Source organism: Protopterus annectens, chromosome 12.part0 (genome assembly GCF_019279795.1).
Source record: "Protopterus annectens isolate FY-2018-M chromosome 12.part0, PAN1.0, whole genome shotgun sequence".
Classification (NCBI taxonomy): Eukaryota; Metazoa; Chordata; order Ceratodontiformes; family Protopteridae; genus Protopterus; species Protopterus annectens.
Window position 1 is genome coordinate 229,467,152 of NC_056746.1, and position 21,098 is coordinate 229,488,249.

General features: G+C 42.9%; 1 protein-coding gene across 1 annotated transcript in view; it reads right to left on the minus strand.

Moving 5' to 3' along the window:
- The window catches only part of TELO2 (telomere maintenance 2), a 1,490,787-nt gene that overhangs the window by 1,020,080 nt on the left and 449,609 nt on the right, over positions 1-21,098 (minus strand). The window contains exon 9 of the mRNA XM_044089295.1: positions 9,596-9,732. Coding sequence (XP_043945230.1) covers positions 9,596-9,732 — 137 coding nt within the window. The remainder of the gene's footprint in view (positions 1-9,595; positions 9,733-21,098) is intronic.

Consider the following 21,098-nt stretch of genomic DNA (forward strand, 5'->3'; position numbering starts at 1 on the left):
ACCTCTTCTGTATTAAGGGGGCTGCCACCTATGTGGTAATTCGAGGGTGTTTTGTTTTTCCAAAATGGGATGACTATGCATTTTTTGGCATTTAGCTTGAGGCCATGACTTTGACACCAGGTGTCCGTCTCAGTAAGGCCCTTTTGGAGGATGTCCATGTCAGCCGGAGAGTCAATTATGGCTCCCAGTTTGCAGTCATCAGCGAACTTGGTTAGCCATAGTCCTCCTGTGTTTGCTTGTACTTCTGAGAAATACATGCTGAACAGTAGGGGTCCCAGGACCGAGCTTTGCGGGACACCACTTGTGACTGGTTTAGAGTCGGACCTGGAGCTCGCTATTCTTACCGTACGAGTTCTGTCTGTAAGCCAGTTGGCAACCCATCTTGTGACGTAGGGGGTTTATGTTCAAGCTGGTGAGTTTTTCTGTAATACCAGAGTGGGGAATGGTGTCGAAAGCCTTGGCGAGGTCAAGGTAGGCTGTGTGAACCACCTTTCCTTTGTCTATGGCCTTGGTGACTGTCTTGAAGAAGTCAACCAGGTTTAGTAGGCATGATCTGCCCTTAACACAGCCGAACTGGGTCGGGTCAAGTGTTTGGAGGTTCCCAATGTCTTTGTTAATGAATTCCATGATGATGCGCTCCACAGCCTTGCAGACCAGGCTAGTCAGGCTTATGGGGCAAGAGTTACCAGGGTCAGTTGTGGCCCCTCCTTTGTGGAGAGGAATAACCGTTGCTGTGTGCCATTCTATGGGCACGCAGCCTGTGAAGAGGCTGAGGTTGAACACTGTGTTTAGGTGGGGGGTTAGTTCGCTCTGTAGTTTGTGCAAGACGCAGCCTGGGACACCATCTGGTCCCATTGATGCTGTGTTTTTGGCTTTTGAAAGGGCTGTTTTCACTTGTGCATCTGTGATTTTTGGGACACTACACTTTTCTGGTATTGCTGTGGGCTCTTTTGGAGGTGAGAGGGGGGGTGAAGTTTGCACTGAATCTATCTGCCAGGATGTTGGCAATATCAGTAGGTTTAGTATATTTTGTGCTATTGTGCACTAGTTCAGTGCATATCTGTGAGTTGCCACTTAGATTCTTAACATAGCTAAAGAAGACTTTGTGGTTATCTTTTGAATCCTTGGCTATTTTTCTTTCAAAGTTAGCCTTGGGTGATTTCATGAGGGACCTTAGTTTCTTACTGATACTGATCAGGGATGTCTTTCCTTCTTGGGATTTGCTTTTTTTCTGAACTAGTTTCTTCCTTCGATTGTATAGCCTGTTTATTGCAGGGGTCCACCAAACTGGTTTCCTTCTCTTAGAGGAGTGAGTCTTGGTTTTGCTAGAGATGGCACGATACATGCATCCTTGTAGGTGCTCATAGAGTGCATTTGTAAAGGTTTCTGCATCTTGGGCAGCGTTATCCTTTAGAGTGGGGGCTGTGAAACTTACCACCTCTGTCTTAAGTACGGTGAAGTTTGCTTTAGAAGCATGTTTTACTGTGGTTTCCTTAATTGGGGGTGGTGGTGGGGTGTGGACATCCAGAGTGATTAGTTTATGGTCTGATCTAACCAGTGACGGGTTGACCTCCGGTGTGGAACACCTGTTGCCCATGTTGGTGATGATCAGGTCCAATATGTTTTCACCTCTAGTAGGGAAGTTCACCAGCTGATCCAGGGCGTTTGAGTTGATAAATTCCAGGAAACGCTGAGCCTGGGGGTTCGTACTCAAATAGTTTTCCCAGTGAATGGTAGGGTAACTGAAATCGCCCAATATCAGGGCGTTTGGTAGGACGTTCATGTTTTCCAGTGTCTCCAGAAAGGTGGAGTGGTGGTCCTGGGTCATAGAGGGTGATCTGTAGCAGGCCACAATTTGCATTGCAAATTTGCCCAATGTTAGTTGCACATGGATGATCTCAGCGGTATCATGCTGCGCCGTTAACCTGGAGGTGTAGGTATTCTTGATGAATATGGATACACCCCCTCCTTTTGTGTTTCGGTCCGTGTTCTGTGGCCGAAACTTATGGTATGAGTTGTAGCCCAGTAGTGCTGGGGTGCTCTCTGGAGCCTTGAACCAGGTTTCAGTTACTGCACAGATGTTGACGTTCTCCATACTGAGAAGTGCTTTGAGCGCGTGCATTTCGAGATTTAAACTCCTGGCGTTGAGTAGCATAACCCTCAGTTTTTTGTTAATTGTGCTGTTTACTGAGGTGGGTTTGACTTTTGAGCCTTGCCTAAAAAAGGCACTATGGGGGCAGCAAGAGCCTTGGCCAGTATTCGAAAGTCTAGGGGTGACAGGTGCAAGCCATCTCTTGCGAAGCAACGCAGCTTGTCGAGCATGTCGTCCCAGGCTGACAGACACTGGATCCCCTTTGAATGACACCAGAAACTTAGCCAATTGTTGAAATTGATAATTTTTTCTTTATACTGAGGTATCATTCTTGGTGAGGACAGGATGCTACTCAGGGTCAGGGTCATACCAGTCTGGGCTACATGATAGAGAGTTCTTCCATGTCTTTTTTCATGTAGTCCAGGAAGGTACGCCTCAGATCATTCACACCAACATGAACAATGACAGAGTCATATTTGTACTTGTTCTGGAGTGACCTGAGTGCTTGTGTTATGTGGCGAATTCTGGCACCGGACAGACAGCTAACAGTAACCGTCTGCTTGTCCAGCCTGGTGAGTGGGACGTCAGTGTGCCTGACTATAGAGTCACCTATTACTAGTGTGTTAGTTATGTTATTTTGCCTAAAGGGCTGTGATTGTGCAGCACGCTGATTTTGTGTTTTGTGTGTCGTCTGGTTTGTGACAGGAGGTGCAGGTTGTTTGGGTGTCTGCTTTGGAGGTCTCTGATGCTTTTGCAGGTTTTTATTTAGAGCTTCTGAGTATGATTTTGTGTATTTGTGTGTATTTTTTGCCAGTGCTGTTTTAGTAGGTCTGTGTGTGGCTGGAGGTGTGGTGCAAGTGTTAACCTTCTCCTCTTGACTGTCTGTTCCAGTCTTGGTTGGTGACAGCTTAGCTTCCAGTTTGGCTGTATAATTGCATCTCCCGCATAAGTTAGTGTTTTGTGGTAGGAGGAGAGGGCTGTCTGTGTACATGAGGCAGTTGTAACATTGCCTCAGGATACCCAGATTCACCAGCTGGACTGGACAGTGCACCTGAAGTTGCCCTTTGGTCATGCCTAAATAGCAGGGTGAGCTGCTTAGTCGCTTGGTTGGTGAGGGGTGAATAAAGAGCCTTGCCCTGCTGGGCAATCAGTGTCAGGGTAGATTAGTGCTTGCTATTAGGTCTGAGCAAGTGCTGGGCTGTAAGATGCTTTTTGAGTGCTTAGGTTGAGAGTTAGACTAGTTTCAAGGGAAAAACTGAAGAGGAGACTTAGTGGAGCTGGGAATAATTTAACCATAGCTAACTGGCACTGCCCAGTGCGCAAAACCATGCAAATGCGGTTTTTATAGTAGGGAAATCCTCTACTATATATCAGTCTGCTCTCCCTCATTGTACACATACCATCTCATTGCAAACTTACCATCACTACTAGCAATTATTTTTGTTTTAGTATCTTGTCTAACCTCTTTACTAATAATCCTATCCCTTGCAAGAGCAATATCTTCTCAAGCTCTTGCATGTTGTTACTCATCAGAAACACCCACCACTTTTTACCCATCTAAACAAAGTAACTTCTCAGACATATCCCCCCAAATATTTTTGTACTTCCTTCCCTATCACTCAGCTCCCAAACACTTTACCACAGCATATGGTAAACCCTACTTTATACCCCTCTCATCTACCTTACACAAAAAATACAACTCATTGCACACACATCTAATCTCTTTCATGCTTCAAAGCGGAGACAAAAACCCTAACCCAGGGCCTCTCACTCACCCCTACAATAATGCCTGTCTCGGAAGCCTAAACATTATAACACTAAACCTCCAAAGTCTATGCAACAAAATATCCCTACTACATGCCTGGATAGATAAAAATAAACCTGATATACTTGCCCTAACTGAAAACTGGTTACAACCTAATATAAAAGACTGTGCAGTTATACCACCCCAATTTTGCAATATCCAGACTAGACTAACCTAAAAAGGAGGGGTAGCCCTGCTACAGCCTACCTTGCTCAGTATTATACCCTACACTAATGAAACTCCCAAGTTTTCTCATGCTGAGTTACTAATATTCTTCCTAAACTTTAAAACAAAACGGATCTGTATTATAGTAGTATATATACCCCTAGAACACAATATACCAGTTCTAGAAGACATACTGTCCTGGACCTCCCATACAATCAAACATGAGACTACCATCCTTGGAGATATCAACATAGACTGGCAAACTATTTCTAAACACAGTTATGCAATCAAAAAGTCTACGTCTACAAATGCCCTTTTTAAACATATTAATGGGTTTAAGGACCATGAATTTTGCTTTGTTGTGTTAGAACACATTAAAATAAACCCAAGGTGGGGCCCTTTGAATATTTATTGGAACCAAGAGAATACTGGTGGCATATTTATCTTAATGCTTCAGCACCCACTGGGCTTAATGACGTTGTTTCCATTTCTAGTTTTTTAAAAATGAAAATTTATGACAGATGACTTTTTGTACCATTTTAGTGGATTGCATACAGTTAGATTAGCTGAGTGATTTATATGCTTTTCATAATGATTTACATGTATAAATTGATTTAACTAATTTTATTCTCAATCATATTTATTATAGTTTTGATGTGAATTACATAGTGTAGTTTACGACATATGGTTGGTGGGGTTGCTGTTGTTGTCACTGATGGACTATATATCTTTAAATACTGAGTAATGATGCAATGAATCCATATAAAAGGGGTCATATGACCATTTTTTAAAATGTCTGAGGAAGGCCCGAGATACCGAACGAAAGCACTAACCAATGTAATAAAGTTAATAAGTCTATTCCTTTGCAGCTGCCTGCTTTTTGGATTTGTTATGTTAAATGTATATATAAATATGTGTGTTTGTCATCACTCAAACATAAACGACGACATTGTTAATTATACATCTTAGTTAATACATATATTTTATACTTGTCATTTATTTATGTTGAAACTTTTCAGATGTTACTGTTAAAAATGAAAGCTGTTATATATGGATGTGTGTGCATACATGCATATATATATATATATATATATATATATATATATATATATATATATATATATATATATGTGTGTGTGTGTATATATTATATATATATATATATATATATATACACACACATTTTTTACACACACACACACACACACATATATATATATATATATATATATATACACACACACATATATATAACATTTTTTTATATGAATTTCGCAAAACATATTTTATCACCAATGAGCTTTCTAGGATCTTATCCAAGATGCACTGGATGAAACTCTAAGCTAGTTTCAGGTCTGCAAGATCAGTTTTATGGCTGTAATTATTGGCTCTTTTTTCACCAATCTTATCAAAACCAACAATGGTAAAATACACTTGTTTGTGCACATTTCTTCAGGAAGACAGGTAAAAACTACAAGAAAAACCTAGCCAACTACAGTTTTCATTGTGTGATACTTTAATGCTCCTGTACTACATATGTCCATGGGATATATGCAAATGACCTCTTAAGGGCATCAAGAGTTTCAGCTATATAGTTTCTGAATGTCCATGACTTTTTCCTTTTTAAGTCTTTATGGACAGAATCAGGCCAACAAAGCCAAGGAATAATGCAGCAGCCTCTGAGTTACTGACTCCATAATGTCCAGAGACATTTTAGACCAAGACTACAGAAACTATAGAAGTAGATAAAAAGTACAGTTGTGCACATTTATCATAAATGTAGATGCTGCAGTCATCACATTTGGGTTATCTGCTTGCAGTAGCCCTCAGTCGGCCTGATTATCAAAGTCTTGGGTCCTGCATCGGTTGCTGTCTCATCTTCCATGACATCAGGTAGTCAGGGGTATAAAGCATGCAGCCGATGCCATTACATCAGTTTTTCTTGCCCCAGATGTCAGGTGCCCCCATAATGGGAAGCAATTATATACAAGGTTACACCTCCAACAAAAAAGCAAATACACCAAAAAACTTTAAGCATAGTAAACAAGAATAGAGGTATAGTCAATAGAAGTCAGGGGGCTGGAGAGAGGGTAACCAGGACTGCAACAGTGAATACACTCGAACATCTACATTTATGGTAAGTGTACACAACTGTACTATGTTCTTCATGTTTCACCATTGCAGTCATCACATTTGGGTAGATTCCCAAAGCTAAGGACGGGAGGCGGTAATTAGATAGCATTAGGACCAGCTATAAGGCCCTGCAAGACTGCAGTGGCAAAGCCAGCTCTGGATTTAGAAAAAATTGGCAAGTGGTAATGCTTGGTGAAGGTATGTACAGAACTGCAGGTAGCAGCTTCTAGGATGTCCCTGGTAGGGACACCTCTGAGAAAAGCTGTAGAGGTAGATGCAGCATCGGTTGACTAGCCCTGATGCTTAAAAGAGAGAGAACTTGCTTTTGAGCCTCTGCCCACTGATTTGGGGGTAGATTGGGCCAACCGTTTGGGGTTGGTAAGGAGTGGAAGTGTAATCTGTATCCTTGGGAAACTATATTTAAAACCCATTTGTCCTCGGCAATGAGTTCCCAATTTTTTGCATGCAGGGCAATCTTTCCCACTAAAGGAAGAGTCAGTTGAGCAGGGCTTGGAAGGTTTAAAGTTAAGTCACTGAGACAGTTTACCATAGGGGGGAGTCTTACTACTCCTTGCTTTGGAAGTTGGAGCCCCCCACTGCTTAGGCCTGTGAGTTCTTTGGGATTGAAGCCTGGGTGCTCTGCTGCTTCTGGGTTTGGACTGAGAAGGCCTGGAAAAAGGTAGGAAAGGACCAATTCTTAGAAGGCCAATGCCTACTACATCTGGGAGGCTGTACTTGCAGGAAATCTTTAACAGTTTGCATAGCTTTAGCTTTAGGTTTTTAAGTACTACTTTTGCTTTGCTGCCAAACAGGTGGCCTTGGTCTAAGGGTGCATCCAGTAATTTAGGTTTAACATGATCTGTCAAAGATTGATCCTTAAGCCAAGCGTGCCTTCTAAGTACAGACCCAGTGACAGCAGCCCTGTAAGATGCCTCTAATGAATCAAAACCACATTGCAAAGTATGTTTTCCAAATTGTTCAGCAGAATGCATTAAATCCTGTAAATCTTTATTTTCAGTAGAGTCAGGAATCAAAATCATTTTCTGTTTAAGCAATCCAATAATATGCTTCTGAATCTTTAACATATGAAACTGGCAGTTTAAGGCCCTAATGGCCAGGGTTGCAGAAGTGTATACCTTCTTACCCCATCTATCCAGCGCCCTGGAATCTCTATCAGAGGGGGTAGGATTTTTGGCAGTAGTAGCCTTAATGCCCTTGGGTCCCTGTGAAATAGTCTCAGGATCCGCAGTAGGATTTTTAAAGAGGAACGTGTGAGAGTCAGGTACCCTGTAATACCTATCAGGTTTTCTGGGAGCAGGAGGTAAAGAGTCACGGGCAAGGCTAGATTCCGAGAAGGCATCATCTACAATGTCCAGTACAGGAGGGATAGCTAAAGGCTTGCTTTGAGGCAGGAGTAAGAATTCCCTAAGCCTCTGTTTGGAGTCAGAGTAATCCTGGTTTTCCAAGTGAAAATGCTCCCTAAGAGTATGCAAGGTTTCACCAAAAGAGAAATCATCTGGAGGGGAAAGCAGAGGGAATGGAGTCCTCTGTATCAGAATCCTCATAGGTAGATAAGGGCAAATACTGGTCATCAGAGAAAACATAAATTTCAGAATCCTAATAAGAAGAATCAGAAGGAAAATCAGTCCTAGGTCTCTTAGAAGGGGAAGGCTGGCTTCTCCTGATTAGAGTAATAAGGTCTTCAGCCATTTTTAACATTTGTTTTTTAGGCATATGGGCCTGACCATGTGGTCTGGGCGTCTGTTTTCTAGGCATGGATCGAGTTTTAGGCCTTGAAGAAAAAGATGGCGCCGGTTTAATATGCAAGTCAGTAGGCCTGAATACACCCTCAGAAGCTAGTGCCTGCACAGCGGCTCTGGACCTATCCAGGGTAGAGACATCCGCAGGTTCCACAGTCAAAGAAGCATCTCGCGGCATACCGGACTCCGAATGGGTCTCAGTAGAGGCCTGCGAATCTGAAGTAGTGGGTATCAGGGGCGGTAAAAGTGCCTCACTGAGTACCAGCAAACTGGCGACTAGCTTAGGAGAAGCATCTTCGGCAGCTTTGGACCTATGCGGTCTGTCTCTGTCTTTATCTTTCCGCTTTTTCGGAATGTCGGTAGTCGGGTGGCTTACCGAAGCCATTTCTGGATAATTGAAACAAGTACCAAAATATTTAGATGCGTAAATGAACCAACGATGAATAGTACGAGGTTTGAATAAGGCACAAAACCGACAGCGAGGTACATTGTGGTCTGGGCCTAAACACGGAATGCAGTACGAATGAAAATCTTTATGAGGTACTTGCTTTCCACAAGAAATACAATTGTTAACTTTTACTGACATCGATTTAGAGCAAGAAAAAGGATCCACAATGGGGTACTTAGCTTAGTTGAAGATTTCAGATCTGAAACTCGAAAACAAAAATTTCAGGAGTCGGCCAACCAGCACTTGTGAAGTGCTTCTGCTTTAGGCAGCGCATGGCAAGAAAGACTGATGTAATGGCATCGGCTGCATGCTTTATACCCATCTACCTGATGTCATGGAAATGAAACAGCAACCTATGCAGGACCCAAGACTTTGATAATCAGGCCGACTGAGGGCTACTGCAAGCAGATAACCCAAATGTGATGACTGCAACAGTGAAACACGAAGAACATCTAGTAATTACAGAGTCGACTGCAGCTTTAATGTAAAATTAATAAATACTCACCATTTTATTTCATAGTTACATTTTTTATTTTTTTATGCAAAATGTCCCTTTTCAGGGTGACCTGGATGCAGTGTCAGGTTAGTTGACTTGCTCAGTGTCTCACAGCTGCTAAATGGAGATGGAAGGAATCATGCACCACTAACTACATGAAGCAACTCTTTAAAAACACAGAGCCTTAATCTGCTCCTACTTCCAGTCTTAATGGACAACAACATCAAGAACTAGAAGCTCTAAGGTACGAGTAGTTAGTCAAATGACTGAAGAGAAGAGCTAACTTGCTCTATGCCATTTTGGTAAGTAGGGAGAAGATATATACTTTACACCTACACATGACTTTGCATTCATCAAATAAAAATGGGGAGAAAGGAAAATGGCTTTCCTATAACATAAAGCATGCATAATTAAATTTCTACTTTCTTATGAAAGCAAGAAACAAGTTGATCCCAAAACAGAATTCCAGAACTGAAGCAGTTAAGTAAAAAGTGCTTAAGCACTCAAGAGAGGAGGAGGCACCACTGAGTAGAGACCAACAGTGACTTCTTCGAGTGTGCATATGGGTTGAAAGATGCCGTGTGGAAAAGCAAACATATTCTGACAAAGTATGACAAAATTTAACGTATTAAACTGAACAAAAACATCTAAAATTATATTAAAAGTTAATTTCTGTACAGCAGCTCTACAGTCCCACCTGAAATTTTAGTTGTTTTCCTCCAGGGTCTATCCTAGAACTAACACATTCAGCTACAATCATTCCAAGTCTGCGAATCCGTGGGATGTTGTTATCCAAGTGGCACTGAACCCCCTCCATCACTAAAGTAATCAATGCTGTGTGAGAGAAAACAAATGGTAAAAAAAAACAAATTTATGAAATAACACATCACACAAAACAGCGATATTAAAAATGCTTGTGCTAGAGTTATAGAACAGGCTTTAAATCAAAGTGCTTCTTAAATGGAAATAAAAGATTTGTATTCGCCTCTACAAGTGATCCAAGGAAGTCTCTCCACCATGGTTAACTGGGGTAAATTTTTATTTTTCTGTTGTTCACAGCTTGACGCAATTGAAAATCTTCAACCCCTGCAGTTGTGGAGTATGTACTGCACTCAAGTTAACATCATAAAGTTAAATACTAGTCTAAAAGGGTGCTTATGCTCCTCAGTTTCATAAGTAGTTACTAGGCTTGCAGTCCAGAGGATCCGTGAGGATCCTAGCCTAAATTCCCAATTACCTCCCAAGCACTGTCTGTTTAAGTGACTCGCTTAAAGATCACACATTAAGCAAAAAAAGGCCAAGGGAAATAAACCATGTGCAACAGGATCTACAAATCACAGCCTTAACCCTCTGCACCAATTACCAGACTGATGTCAGAAATGAGATACGGCCCCTCACAATTTCCCTAGAAAGTGATGGTTCAGATTACAGTTCACTAGCAAACACACCTGAAAGGCATACACAAGAATGTAGAATTATAACCTGCCCAACTTAGAGGAAAATACATCTGCTACTGAAAAACAAAGAAGTCAAATAAACATAAATTGATGACAGTATGGTAATAAGCACCATAACAGCAGGTACTCAACTAAAAGGATTACTGTAGCAGGTTTCATATGAGTTGAAAACATTGGCTGAAGGTGGGTGACTGCCCTTGGCCAGATGCTTCAGCAGTCGTACATTGCCCTGTGTACTAGAATGCAAACAAAAGTCTTGTCCTTTAGAGGGCAGTCCAGATGTAAAATGCAATCCCGGTGTTTACTTCTATTCCTTTAATATTCTATTTGTTAGCTGGGCAAACCCATAAAAAACAAGCATCTCTTTTCAGGAGTGACCTAGGAGCACTGTCAGGTTAAGTGACTTGTTCACACTCAGACACCTGACAAGCACGGAGAAAGAAATCATATCCTGAACTGCTGGAAGTAGCTCCTTAACATCTTAGAGCCATAATCCACTAGATGTACAATTTTTTTTTTTTTTGTACACGAGAACCTAACACCTGTTTAAAGGGCAAGTAAAGGAACTGGACATGGCTACGTACCCATAGAGTGGTGCACAGCAACAGTTATTCCACTCCACAAAGGTGGAGCCACAAAAGTCCCCGGGAACTATCGTCCTATAAGCCAGACTAGCTTGGTCTGCAAGGCTATGGAGCGCATCATCATGGAACTCATTAACAGAGGCATTGGGAACCTCCAAACACTAGACCCTACCCAGCTCGGCTTTGTTAAGGGCAAATCATGCCTCCTAAACCTGTTGGACTTCTTTGAGACAGTTACCAAGGCTATAGATGAGGGGAAGGTGGTACACAGAGCCTACCTAGACCACGCAAAGGCCTTCGACACCATTCCCCATTCTGGTATTACAGACAAGCTCACCAGCCTGAACATAAACCCCTACGTCACAAGATGGGTTGCCAACTAGTTCATGGACAGAACCCACATGGTGAGAGTTGCGGGAGCTAGGTCCGACTCTAAACCAGTTACAAGTGGCGTTCTCCAGGGTTCAGTCCTAGGACACCTCCTGTTCAGCATATACTTCTCAGATGTACAGGCAAGCACAGGAGGACTATGACTGACCAAGTTCGCAGACGACTGCAAACTAGGGGCTATAACTCACTCTCTGGCTGACAGACATCCTCCAAAAGGGTCTCACTGAGACGGATAACTGGTGTCAAAAAACTCCAGCTTTACTCTGACGCATATCGCCTACTCAGAGGCGTTCTCTGCCTAACATACAAAGCTATGTTAAACCCAGAGCTGTTGGACATGCTCCGCGTAAAGAAATCCCAATCCCTCCGAGCTACATGCTCTAGGGACCTAAACCTTGTCACCACAATAAACAGAACATGCTGGAGGGATAGATTCCTATCTCAGAGACTTCCCATACTCTGGAACAAACTACCTATCTATATTAAATAAAGCTCCTCATTAGCACTCTTCAAGAAAAATCTTGATGAGTGGATGGGAGATAGGAAATTCACCCCGGGGATCACTTCTGTGGCTCTGCTTGACAGGAGCACAGGAAAATAATTTTCTTGGGTGGCAAAAGTCAGGGTACCGTTTGGCTAAGCTTATATAGGCCCTAGGGCCAATAGCCTAGTACCTACCTATGAACCTATGGCCTCAAGCTAAATGCCAAAAAGTGCATAGTCATCCCCTTTGGATAAAACAAAGTACCCACAAACTACCACATAGGTGGCAGTCCCCTAAATATGGAAAAAGTACAGTTTTGTACCTACCATAAATGTAGATGTTCGAGTGTATACCCTGCTGCAGTCATCACACTTGGGTTATCCTGTCGTCAGGTGGTCCCACAGTCGGCCTGAATTCCAAAGTCTTTGTCCAGCGTCGGTTGCTGTCGCTTCTTCCCTGATGTCAGTGCGCCAGGGGTATATAAGAGGCATCCGACGCCATTTTCTTCAGTTTTTCTTGCCCCAGATGTCAGGTGCCCCTCCAAAAGATGGTTAGTAGATAGTACCAATAATAGAAGCTTAGCACAAACAAACCATCCCTCCAGCTATAAGCAAATACACCACAAAGATTGTATCAGATTGTAAGGTATCGAAAGGTTTTAGTTAGGTCAGAGGGGATAGAGGGAGGGTAACCTGGACTGTAACAGGGTATACACTCGAACATCTACATTTATGGTAGGTACAAAACTGTACTATGTTCATCGTGTTACCCTGCTGCAGTCATCACACTTGGGTAGAATCCCAAAGCTAAGGATGGAAGGTGGAGTCAAACAGGGTTAGAGGAGGCTAGAAGGCCCTGCAAAACTGCAGTGGTGAAGCCAGCTCTAGTCTTAGAGTAAAGTGGTAAGTGATAGTGTTTGGTGAAGGTGTGTACTGAACTCCAAGTTGCACCTTCCAGAATATCCTTGGTTGGCACTCCCCCGAGGAAGGCTATAGATGTAGCTGCTGCTCTGGTGGAGTGGGGCCTTATGCTAGCAGGAACTGGTTTTCCATGATGGGTGTAGCAAAAACGTATGCAATGTCCTATCCATTTGGAAATGGTCTGTTTTGAGATAGCCTTTCCTTGTGATGCTGTAGCATAGGATACAAAAAGTTGGTCAGATTTTCTGAAAGCCTTAGTTTTATCCAAGTAGTAATGTAGTTGCCTGTGAATGTCCAAGGAATGCAGGAGTCTTTCTCCTTTGTTCTGTGGATTTGGAAAGGAGGTGGGTAAGTGGATGGTTTGATTTAGAGCCACACTGGATACCACCTTTGGCATAAAGGAGGGGTTAGTTCGTAGAAAAACTCTGTCTTGATGTAAAATGAGGAAAGGCTCTACTGCCATTAGTGCCTGTAGCTCAGAGACTGTTCTGGCTGAAGTAATTGCTAGCAGCAGGGCAGTCTTCCATGATATAAACTTTAAGTCAGCTGAGAAAGCTGGCTTAAAAGGTGGCAGCGTAAGTTTTTCCAGAACAAAATTTAGGTCCCAAGTTGGTGTTGGCATTCTCCTGGGAGGCCTAATGTTTTTTTGCCCCTCTGAGATACTGCCTTAGAAGTGGATGTGAAAATAAGGGAGGATCCGTGTTGTAGTGAGCTGAAATAGCTGAGGCATGGGTTTTAATAGATGAAAAAGAAAGTCCTTTGTGTAACATCTCAGTTAAATATTGTAGAATCTGGGGCATGTCCGGCTGAAGTGTATTTTGGCCTTTAGCTTGGTTCCAGGCGCAAAATCTTTTCCATTTGTCTGAATAGGCTTTCCTGGTGCTGGGCCTCCTGGCCTCCAGAATGACATCCATAACAGCTTGTGAAAGGGGGCTGGCTGGTTGCTTAGGTGATTTGCCATGCAGCCAAATTTAAGGTTTTGAGCTGGCTGTGCAGAATCTGACTGCCTTACTGTGTGAGTAGATGAAGAATTTGTGGTAAAATCCATGGTGGGCCCTGGGCCATGTTCCTTAGTAGTGGGTACCAGTACTGGCGTGGCCAGCCCGGGGCAATGAGTATCATTTGAGGTCTCTCCAACCTGACTTTCAGCAGCACCTTTGTGAGAAGGGGCAATGGAGGAAAGGCATATACTGTCAGCATTTTCCAACTGAATGAGAGTGCGTCCACTGTCCAAGCTTGATGGTGAAATGTCCTTGTGCAAAATTTTGATAGGTGATAGTTTTGGGGGTTGGCAAACAGGTCTATGTCTGGGTGCCCCCATTTTTTGAGTTATCATTGCAAATACTTGTGGATCCAGTTTCCACTCGTGGGGATCCATGATGTTTCTGCTTAGGTCTTCTGCCAATGTGTTCTTTTTTCCTGGCAGGAACTGAGCTTGTAATTGAACTTGGTAAGCCAGTGCTGTGTTCCACAAGGTCATTGCTTGCCTGCATAGAGGGTAGGAGTATGTACCCTCTTGTTTGTTTATGTACCACATTACTGTGGTGTTGTCTGTCCTTATTATAAGCTGTCCTGGATGTAAGAGGTCCTTGAAGGCTGTCAGAGCATTCTGTACAGCTAGCATTTCTTTTTGATTGATGTGCAGATTCCTTTGATCTGCAGTCCATATGCCTTGAACGCACCGTCCTGCCATGTGTGCCCCCCAGGCATAGTCCAATGCATCTGTTGTCATAGTTTGCCTGGCTGGGGGTAAGGTGAAAGGCTGACCCTTGTTGAGGTGACATGCCTGTGACCACCATAGAAACTTCTGTTGAAGGCATGGAATGAGAGGTATCATTGTTTCCAAGCTGTGGCTGTGTTGAGTCCATACGCTTTTCAGGTACCATTGTAATTTCCTCATATGCAGTTTTGCAAATGGTATTAGTAGTATGCAAGATGCCATGAAGCCCAAGGCCTGCAGAATTTTTCTTGCAGGGAGTTGGGTCTTTGTTGCCATTACTTTGAAGTATTGAGTTAGTTGTAGTTGTTTGTCTGGCGTCAGATAAGCTATCTGGGCCGTTGTATTCAAGCTGGCACCCAGGAATGTCATATTTTGTGAGGGCACTAGTTTTGATTTCTTTTCGTTTACTGTGTACCCTAGGCAACTAAGAAGGTGTTTTACAAAAGTCAGATGTTGTAAGAGAATGTCCTTGCTTTCTGCTTGGATGAGGCAGTCGTCCAGGTATGGGTTTATTTGAATTCCTCTTTGTCTGCAGTATGCAATTACTGGTGCCAGGCATTTTGTGAAGACCCTGGGTGCAGTAGATAAGCCAAAGGGCAGTGCAGAGAATTTTTAATGGGTTGAACCTGTAATGAAACGGAGGTATCTTCTGCAATTTTGTCTGATAGGGACATGCAGGTATGCCTCCTTGAGGTCCAACGTTACCAGCCAAGCTTTCTTGCCCAACATGGGAAGAAGCTGCTGTAGTGTTAGCATCTTGAATTTGGGTACTTGCAAGAAGGTGTTTAGAATTGAAAGGTGCAGAATGGGTCTCCAGGCATTGTCCTTTCTGGGGACTAGAAAGAGCATTGAGTAAAATCCTTGGCCTTGCTCTCATGTCCATGAGAGCTGTAATTTGTTTTTGTGTCTCTGCCCATTGATTTTGTGGCATGTTTGGCATTCCTTTTATCCTTGGCAAGGTGTGGAAATGGAATCTGTATCCTTGTGAGATAATGTCTAGGACCCATTTGTCCTTTGTGACGATGTGCCAGTTGTCTATAAAAAATGCTAATTTTCCTCCCAAGGGAGCTGCCAAGAGATTTTTGCTTGGCAGTTTGAGGTTTAAGTCATTGTGTTTGTCTTCTAGTAGTTTGGGACCTGTCTTCTCCTCCCTTCTGTGTTGCAGTGCCCCATTGGTGAGGTTTGTAAGGGATTTGTGCTTGTCCTCTGCCCCTTGGGCGTCTGTATTTACCCCTCTGTGGTCTGTCAGAAGCTGGAAAGGACCAATTTTTTGCTGGCCAATTTCTGCTGAAGTGTGGGGGTTGTACCTGTAAGAAATCTTTGACCATCTGCATAGATTTTGCCTTATCCTCCATTTTCTTTAAAACCTCTTCTGCTTTAACCCCAAATAAAGACATCCTGCTGTAAGGGTGCATCTAGTAACTTTGCTTTAACATGATCAGGCAGAGTTTGTTCCTTTAACCAAGCATGCCTACATATAACAGACCCAGTAACAGCTGCTCTACAGGAAGCTTCCAAGGAATCAAATCCCATTGTAAAGTATGTTTGCCCACCTGTTCAGCTGCATGCAACAGATCCTGCATTTCCTTGAATTCAGACTGTTGAGGGTGCACACTCATCTTTTGTTTTATTTGAGACATTAGGAATTGCTGGTATTTCAGCATGTGAATTTGACAATTTAGTGCTCTCATAGCTAGAGTAGCTGAGGTGTAAACATTCTTCCCCCACCTATCTAGTGCTCTGGAGTCCCTTTCAGACGGTACAGGATTTTTAGCCATAAAAGCCTTAGCCCCTTTGGGACCCTGGGAGATTGTCTCTGGGTCAGCAACAGGGCTTTTGTAAAGGAATTTATGTGAGTCAGACACTCTATAATATCTATCTGGTTTGGCTGGAGCAGGAGGCAGAGAATCTGGATTTAGACTAGATTCTAAATAAACATCATCCACAATGTGTGTTGGGAACCCCGGATTAAAGAAATCAAATCTTCAGCCATTTTATGCATCTGTTTCTTAGGCATGGGGCCTTGAACTGGAGACTGATGTGTGGTCTTTTTTGGTTTTAGAGGAGTCTTAAGCTTAGCATAAGATTTTATGGTGAGAGTAGTCGGTCTGAAGACACCTTCTGTAACTGAAGGTGTTTCCGCAGTACCAGCTTCTCCTTCTGCAATGTTGTCGGTAGGGCCTAAAGAAAATGGCTGCGTTGGCCTAGAACTCTCTGCTTGAGAATCCGAAGCAGTTTGGGGTTCCAATTCTGCGGTCGCCAGGGGCTGCGTAGGTGCCTCACTGAAAACCGGAGAACCGGTGACCAGCCCAGCCGAGGCCTTAGAGTCTGGCTTGGATCTAGGCTGCCTGTCTTTATCTTTGCGTTTTTTATGCACGCCGGTAGTTGGTTGCTCCGACGGCATAGTGCGATTAAATTTCCTACCGAAGTAGTGTCGTGCGAAATCAAAGCGTCGCTTTATAGTTTGCTTATCGAACCTAGCACAAAACCAACAACCAGTGACGTCGTGGTCTGAGCCTAGGCAAGGTATACAATAAGAATGAAAGTCCTTATGAGGTATTTGCTTCCCACAAGAAAAGCAATTGTTAACTTTTTCTGACATCGGACTGAGGCAAGAAAAGGTTCCCCAACGGGGTACTTAGCTTTGAAGACTTCGGACTGAAATTCGATTCGAAAATCTCAGGTGTCGGCCGACCGGCACTTGCGAACTGCTTCTGCTTCGGGCACTGCGCGGCAAGAAAGACTGAAGAAAATGGCGTTGGATGCCTCATATATACCCCTGGCGCACTGACGTCAGGGAAGAAGCGACAGCAACCGACGCCAGACCAAGACTTTGGAATTCAGGCCGACTGCGGGACTGCCTGATGACATGATAATCCAAGTGTGATGACTGCAGAAGGGTAACACGATGAACATCGTAATAAGGGATCTTGGGACCTAAGTATATAGTAATCTCTCCTTCGATAATCACATTGCCAAAGTGGTTAGAAAATCCTTCTATGTGGCCCATCTAATCACAAAAGGGTTCACATCCAGATCAAGAGAGGTCATTGTGCCTTTCTACTCATCAGACCCATCACAGAGTACAACGCCCCATTTGGGATGTACCTTACAAGACACCTGCAACAGCTGGAAAGACCACAGAAGTACCTCACCAAGAGGATCACTGGCCTCAAACAGATGCCCTATGCAGCTCGAATGAAGAAACTCCAACTGTACTCGGTTGCATACCGCCTACTCAGAGGTGATCTCTGCCTGACACACAAGGCCATGTCCAACCCAAAATTGATGGACATGCTCCACCTAAAGAAAACCTTATCCCCTCGAGCCACACGCTGTAGGGATCTAAACCTCACCACAACAATAAATAGGATGCGCTGGAGGGATAGATTCCTTTGTCCCAGAGACTTCCCATGCTTTGGAACAAGATTCCAATCTACATTAGGCAGAGCTCCTCGCTAACACTCTTCAAGAGAAACCTTGACGAGTGGATGGGAAACAAAGTTTACCCCGGGGATCACTTCAGTGGCTCTGCTGGACAGAGGCACAGGGAACTAATCTAAAGGGACGGCGAAAGTCAACACATTCTGGCTAGGCTTATAAATGCCTTCGGGCAGATAGCCTAGTACCTATCTATGAACATATATCATTATTTAAGAAAGCAAACACTTTTCTCTTCCCAAAAGAATTCCAAGTTCATTGCCTTAACCATTCTGCTAAACCTCATTAAGAAAGGTGCATTTGTTTTAGTCGCATTCCCTGCAGTGCTTGCATTTTACCTCCCTTCACATAGGGCAGTGCTTTATTAGTTTCACGATTTTTGGAAAATGGCTTTAACTGGGTTTATGTGTTTGAAATGAGACTAACTCACTGGTTTGATTAAAACATGTTTGGATTGGCTTAAGCCTTCCAACTATAAAACCAAATGTGGGATTACTGATGCCTGAAGATGGGGGCAACAGAGGGTTGAAACATTACAATGGATGTTTACTGACAGGTCTAACAGAAGCTACTATGCATAGGCTTAGAATGTTTTTCAAAACAGAACCCTTCCAACTGGAAAAAATATATATAGTAATGATTTATGGTCTGAAGGTAAAGGGTAATTCTGCTTGGAGTTTTAAATAAGGTGCTAAACAAAAGGTCTAAGGAAGTCTTAAGAAAAGGAAAATGCTCACAATTACTAGACTCAAGTAAAAGACTTGCCTCGAGATTCTATAACACCTACAATAAATGCACAGTGTTCTGAGTGAACAGACAGCATAGACATAACTTACACCTTTGTCCTACTAATTTTAGTATTCCTACTGATATCCTTGCAGTTTTAAACATTGACAGGGATTCATAAACATTGCCAGAAAGTGTAGACTACATGTACACTTAGTATAATTTTTCTGAATGACTAGAAAGCACAACAAATGTCATAAGAATGTTCTTGAATATATATTGTGTGCATTTAGTGTACACTTGATGTAGGCTTTATTGAATCTGGCCCTTGGTTTCATGACTTGTGTTCTAACATTTCTTTTCATTTTTAATTTTATAATTCATGTGTAACTGGCTGCTAACCTGCTATAGTTCTGGATTTCATTTTTTTGCAATAGGGTATCTGTTAAGGTTGCTACACAATGATCAAAAGCTCAATGTCAGCTCTTCCACAGTGAAAACAAAAACTGAGAAACAGCAGCCAGCGATACTATCAGATTGAGTAAAATTCAGTTACTGTCTGGTACCAAGTACACTACACCTAGATGCCAGCAAAGAGGTAACTAAGTGAGACTGAGAGAAAACTAACTAGAAAAGGTGATGAGAAAACATTGACAGGGAAGAATCCTGCAGCTGCTCAGCAAAAAGCAGTTCAGGCTCCAGCTTTGGTGCAAGACATGGTTTCCAGTAATCTACAGGAAAAAAAGTCAAATGTACTCAAAGCTGATTAAAATAAAAAAACACTGAAGGAGTATGTAAACTCAGATAAAAACCTGAAAAAATGGAAGAAGCTTTAAACAGATACTTAGATAAGCTGATAAAACTGCAAAAATCAGAGGTCAAAATGAAAAAAAAGATTGACAGTACGAGACTGGTGAAGAACAGATGTTTCAAAAATGGTAGAATAGATAGAACACGCAGGGAAAATCTGAGATTTTCTGCTGTACTAGAGAAACTAGAAGGAACAGACTGTTTTAATTTTATGAAGGCCCAAATAAGCAACTGGCCTGCTATTCCACAGCAGGAACTGTTAATTGAAATGGAAAAAGTACAGTTGTGTACACTTACCATAAATGTAGATGCTTGAATGTATTCACTGTTGCAGTCATCACATTTGGGTTATCTGCCTGCAGGTAGCCTTCAGCCGGCCTGAATACTAGAGTCTTCGGATTTCTGTATCGGATGCTGTCGCTTCTTCCATGATGTCAGGTCGTCAGGGGTATAAAACATGCAGCCGACGCCAGTACATGAGTTTTTCTTGCTCCAGATGTCAGGTGCTCCCACAATAGGAAGCAATTATATGGTATGGTACACCCCCATCAAAAAGCAAATACACATGAAAAAAAAATATATATATACCAAACAAGAAGGAAATGTAGAGCCAAGAGAAGTCAGGGGGCTGGAGGGAGGGTAAGCAGGACTGCAACAGTGAATACACTCGAACATCTACATTTATAGTTAGTGTACACAACTGTACTATGTTCTTCGTGTTTCACTGTTGCAGTCATCACATTTGGGTAGATTCCCAAAGCTAAGGAAAGGAGGAGATGATTAGATAGCATTAGGGCCAGCTATTAAGCCCTGCAAAACTGCTGTGGCAAATCCAGCTCTGGATTTAGAAAAGAGAGGCAGGTGGTAATGCCTGGTGAAGGTGTGTACAGAGCTCCAGGTAGCAGCTTCCAGGATGTCCCTGGTAGGGACTCCTCTGAGAAAGGCTGTATAGGTAGATGCAGCCCTGGTGGAATGTGATCTTATCCCCTGTGGGGTAGGTTTTCCATGGTGCTTACAGCAGAAATGAATGCAATCGCCTATCCACTTAGAAACGGTTTGCGTTGAAATGGCCTTCCCCTCTGCCCCCTGCAGCAAATGCAACCAACAGCTGTTCAGATTTCCTGAGAGTCTTAGTTCTGTCGAAGTAAACTCTAAGTTGTCTGTGCACATCCAAGGAGTGCAGTATTCGTTCCCCTTTGTTCTGTGGATTAGAAAAGACAGTTGGCAAATAAATGGACTAGTTTAGGGCCACACTGGATACCACCTTGTGCATAAAGGAAGGATTAGTCCTGAGGGAAACCCTGTCTGCATGGAAGATAATGAAGGGTTCCACTGCCATGAGGGCCTGTAATTCAGACACTCTTCTTGCTGAAGTGATGGCTAGAAGTAAGGCTGTTTTCCAAGAAAGAATTTCAACTCTGCTGTTGCAGCTGGCTCAAAGGGGGGGGGGGTGAGCTTTTTCAATACAAAGTTAAGGTCCCAGGCTGGAATGGGAGCTCTCCGGGGGGGGGGGGGGGTCTTAAATTTTTGGCCCCTCTAAGGAATTGTTTTAGCAAGGGGTGAGAGAAGAGGGGTGGCTCAGTATTATAATGTGCTGAAAAGGCAGAGGCAGGAATCTTAATTGACGAGAAGGATAGGCCCTTGTGGAGCATTTCTAACCGGGAAAAG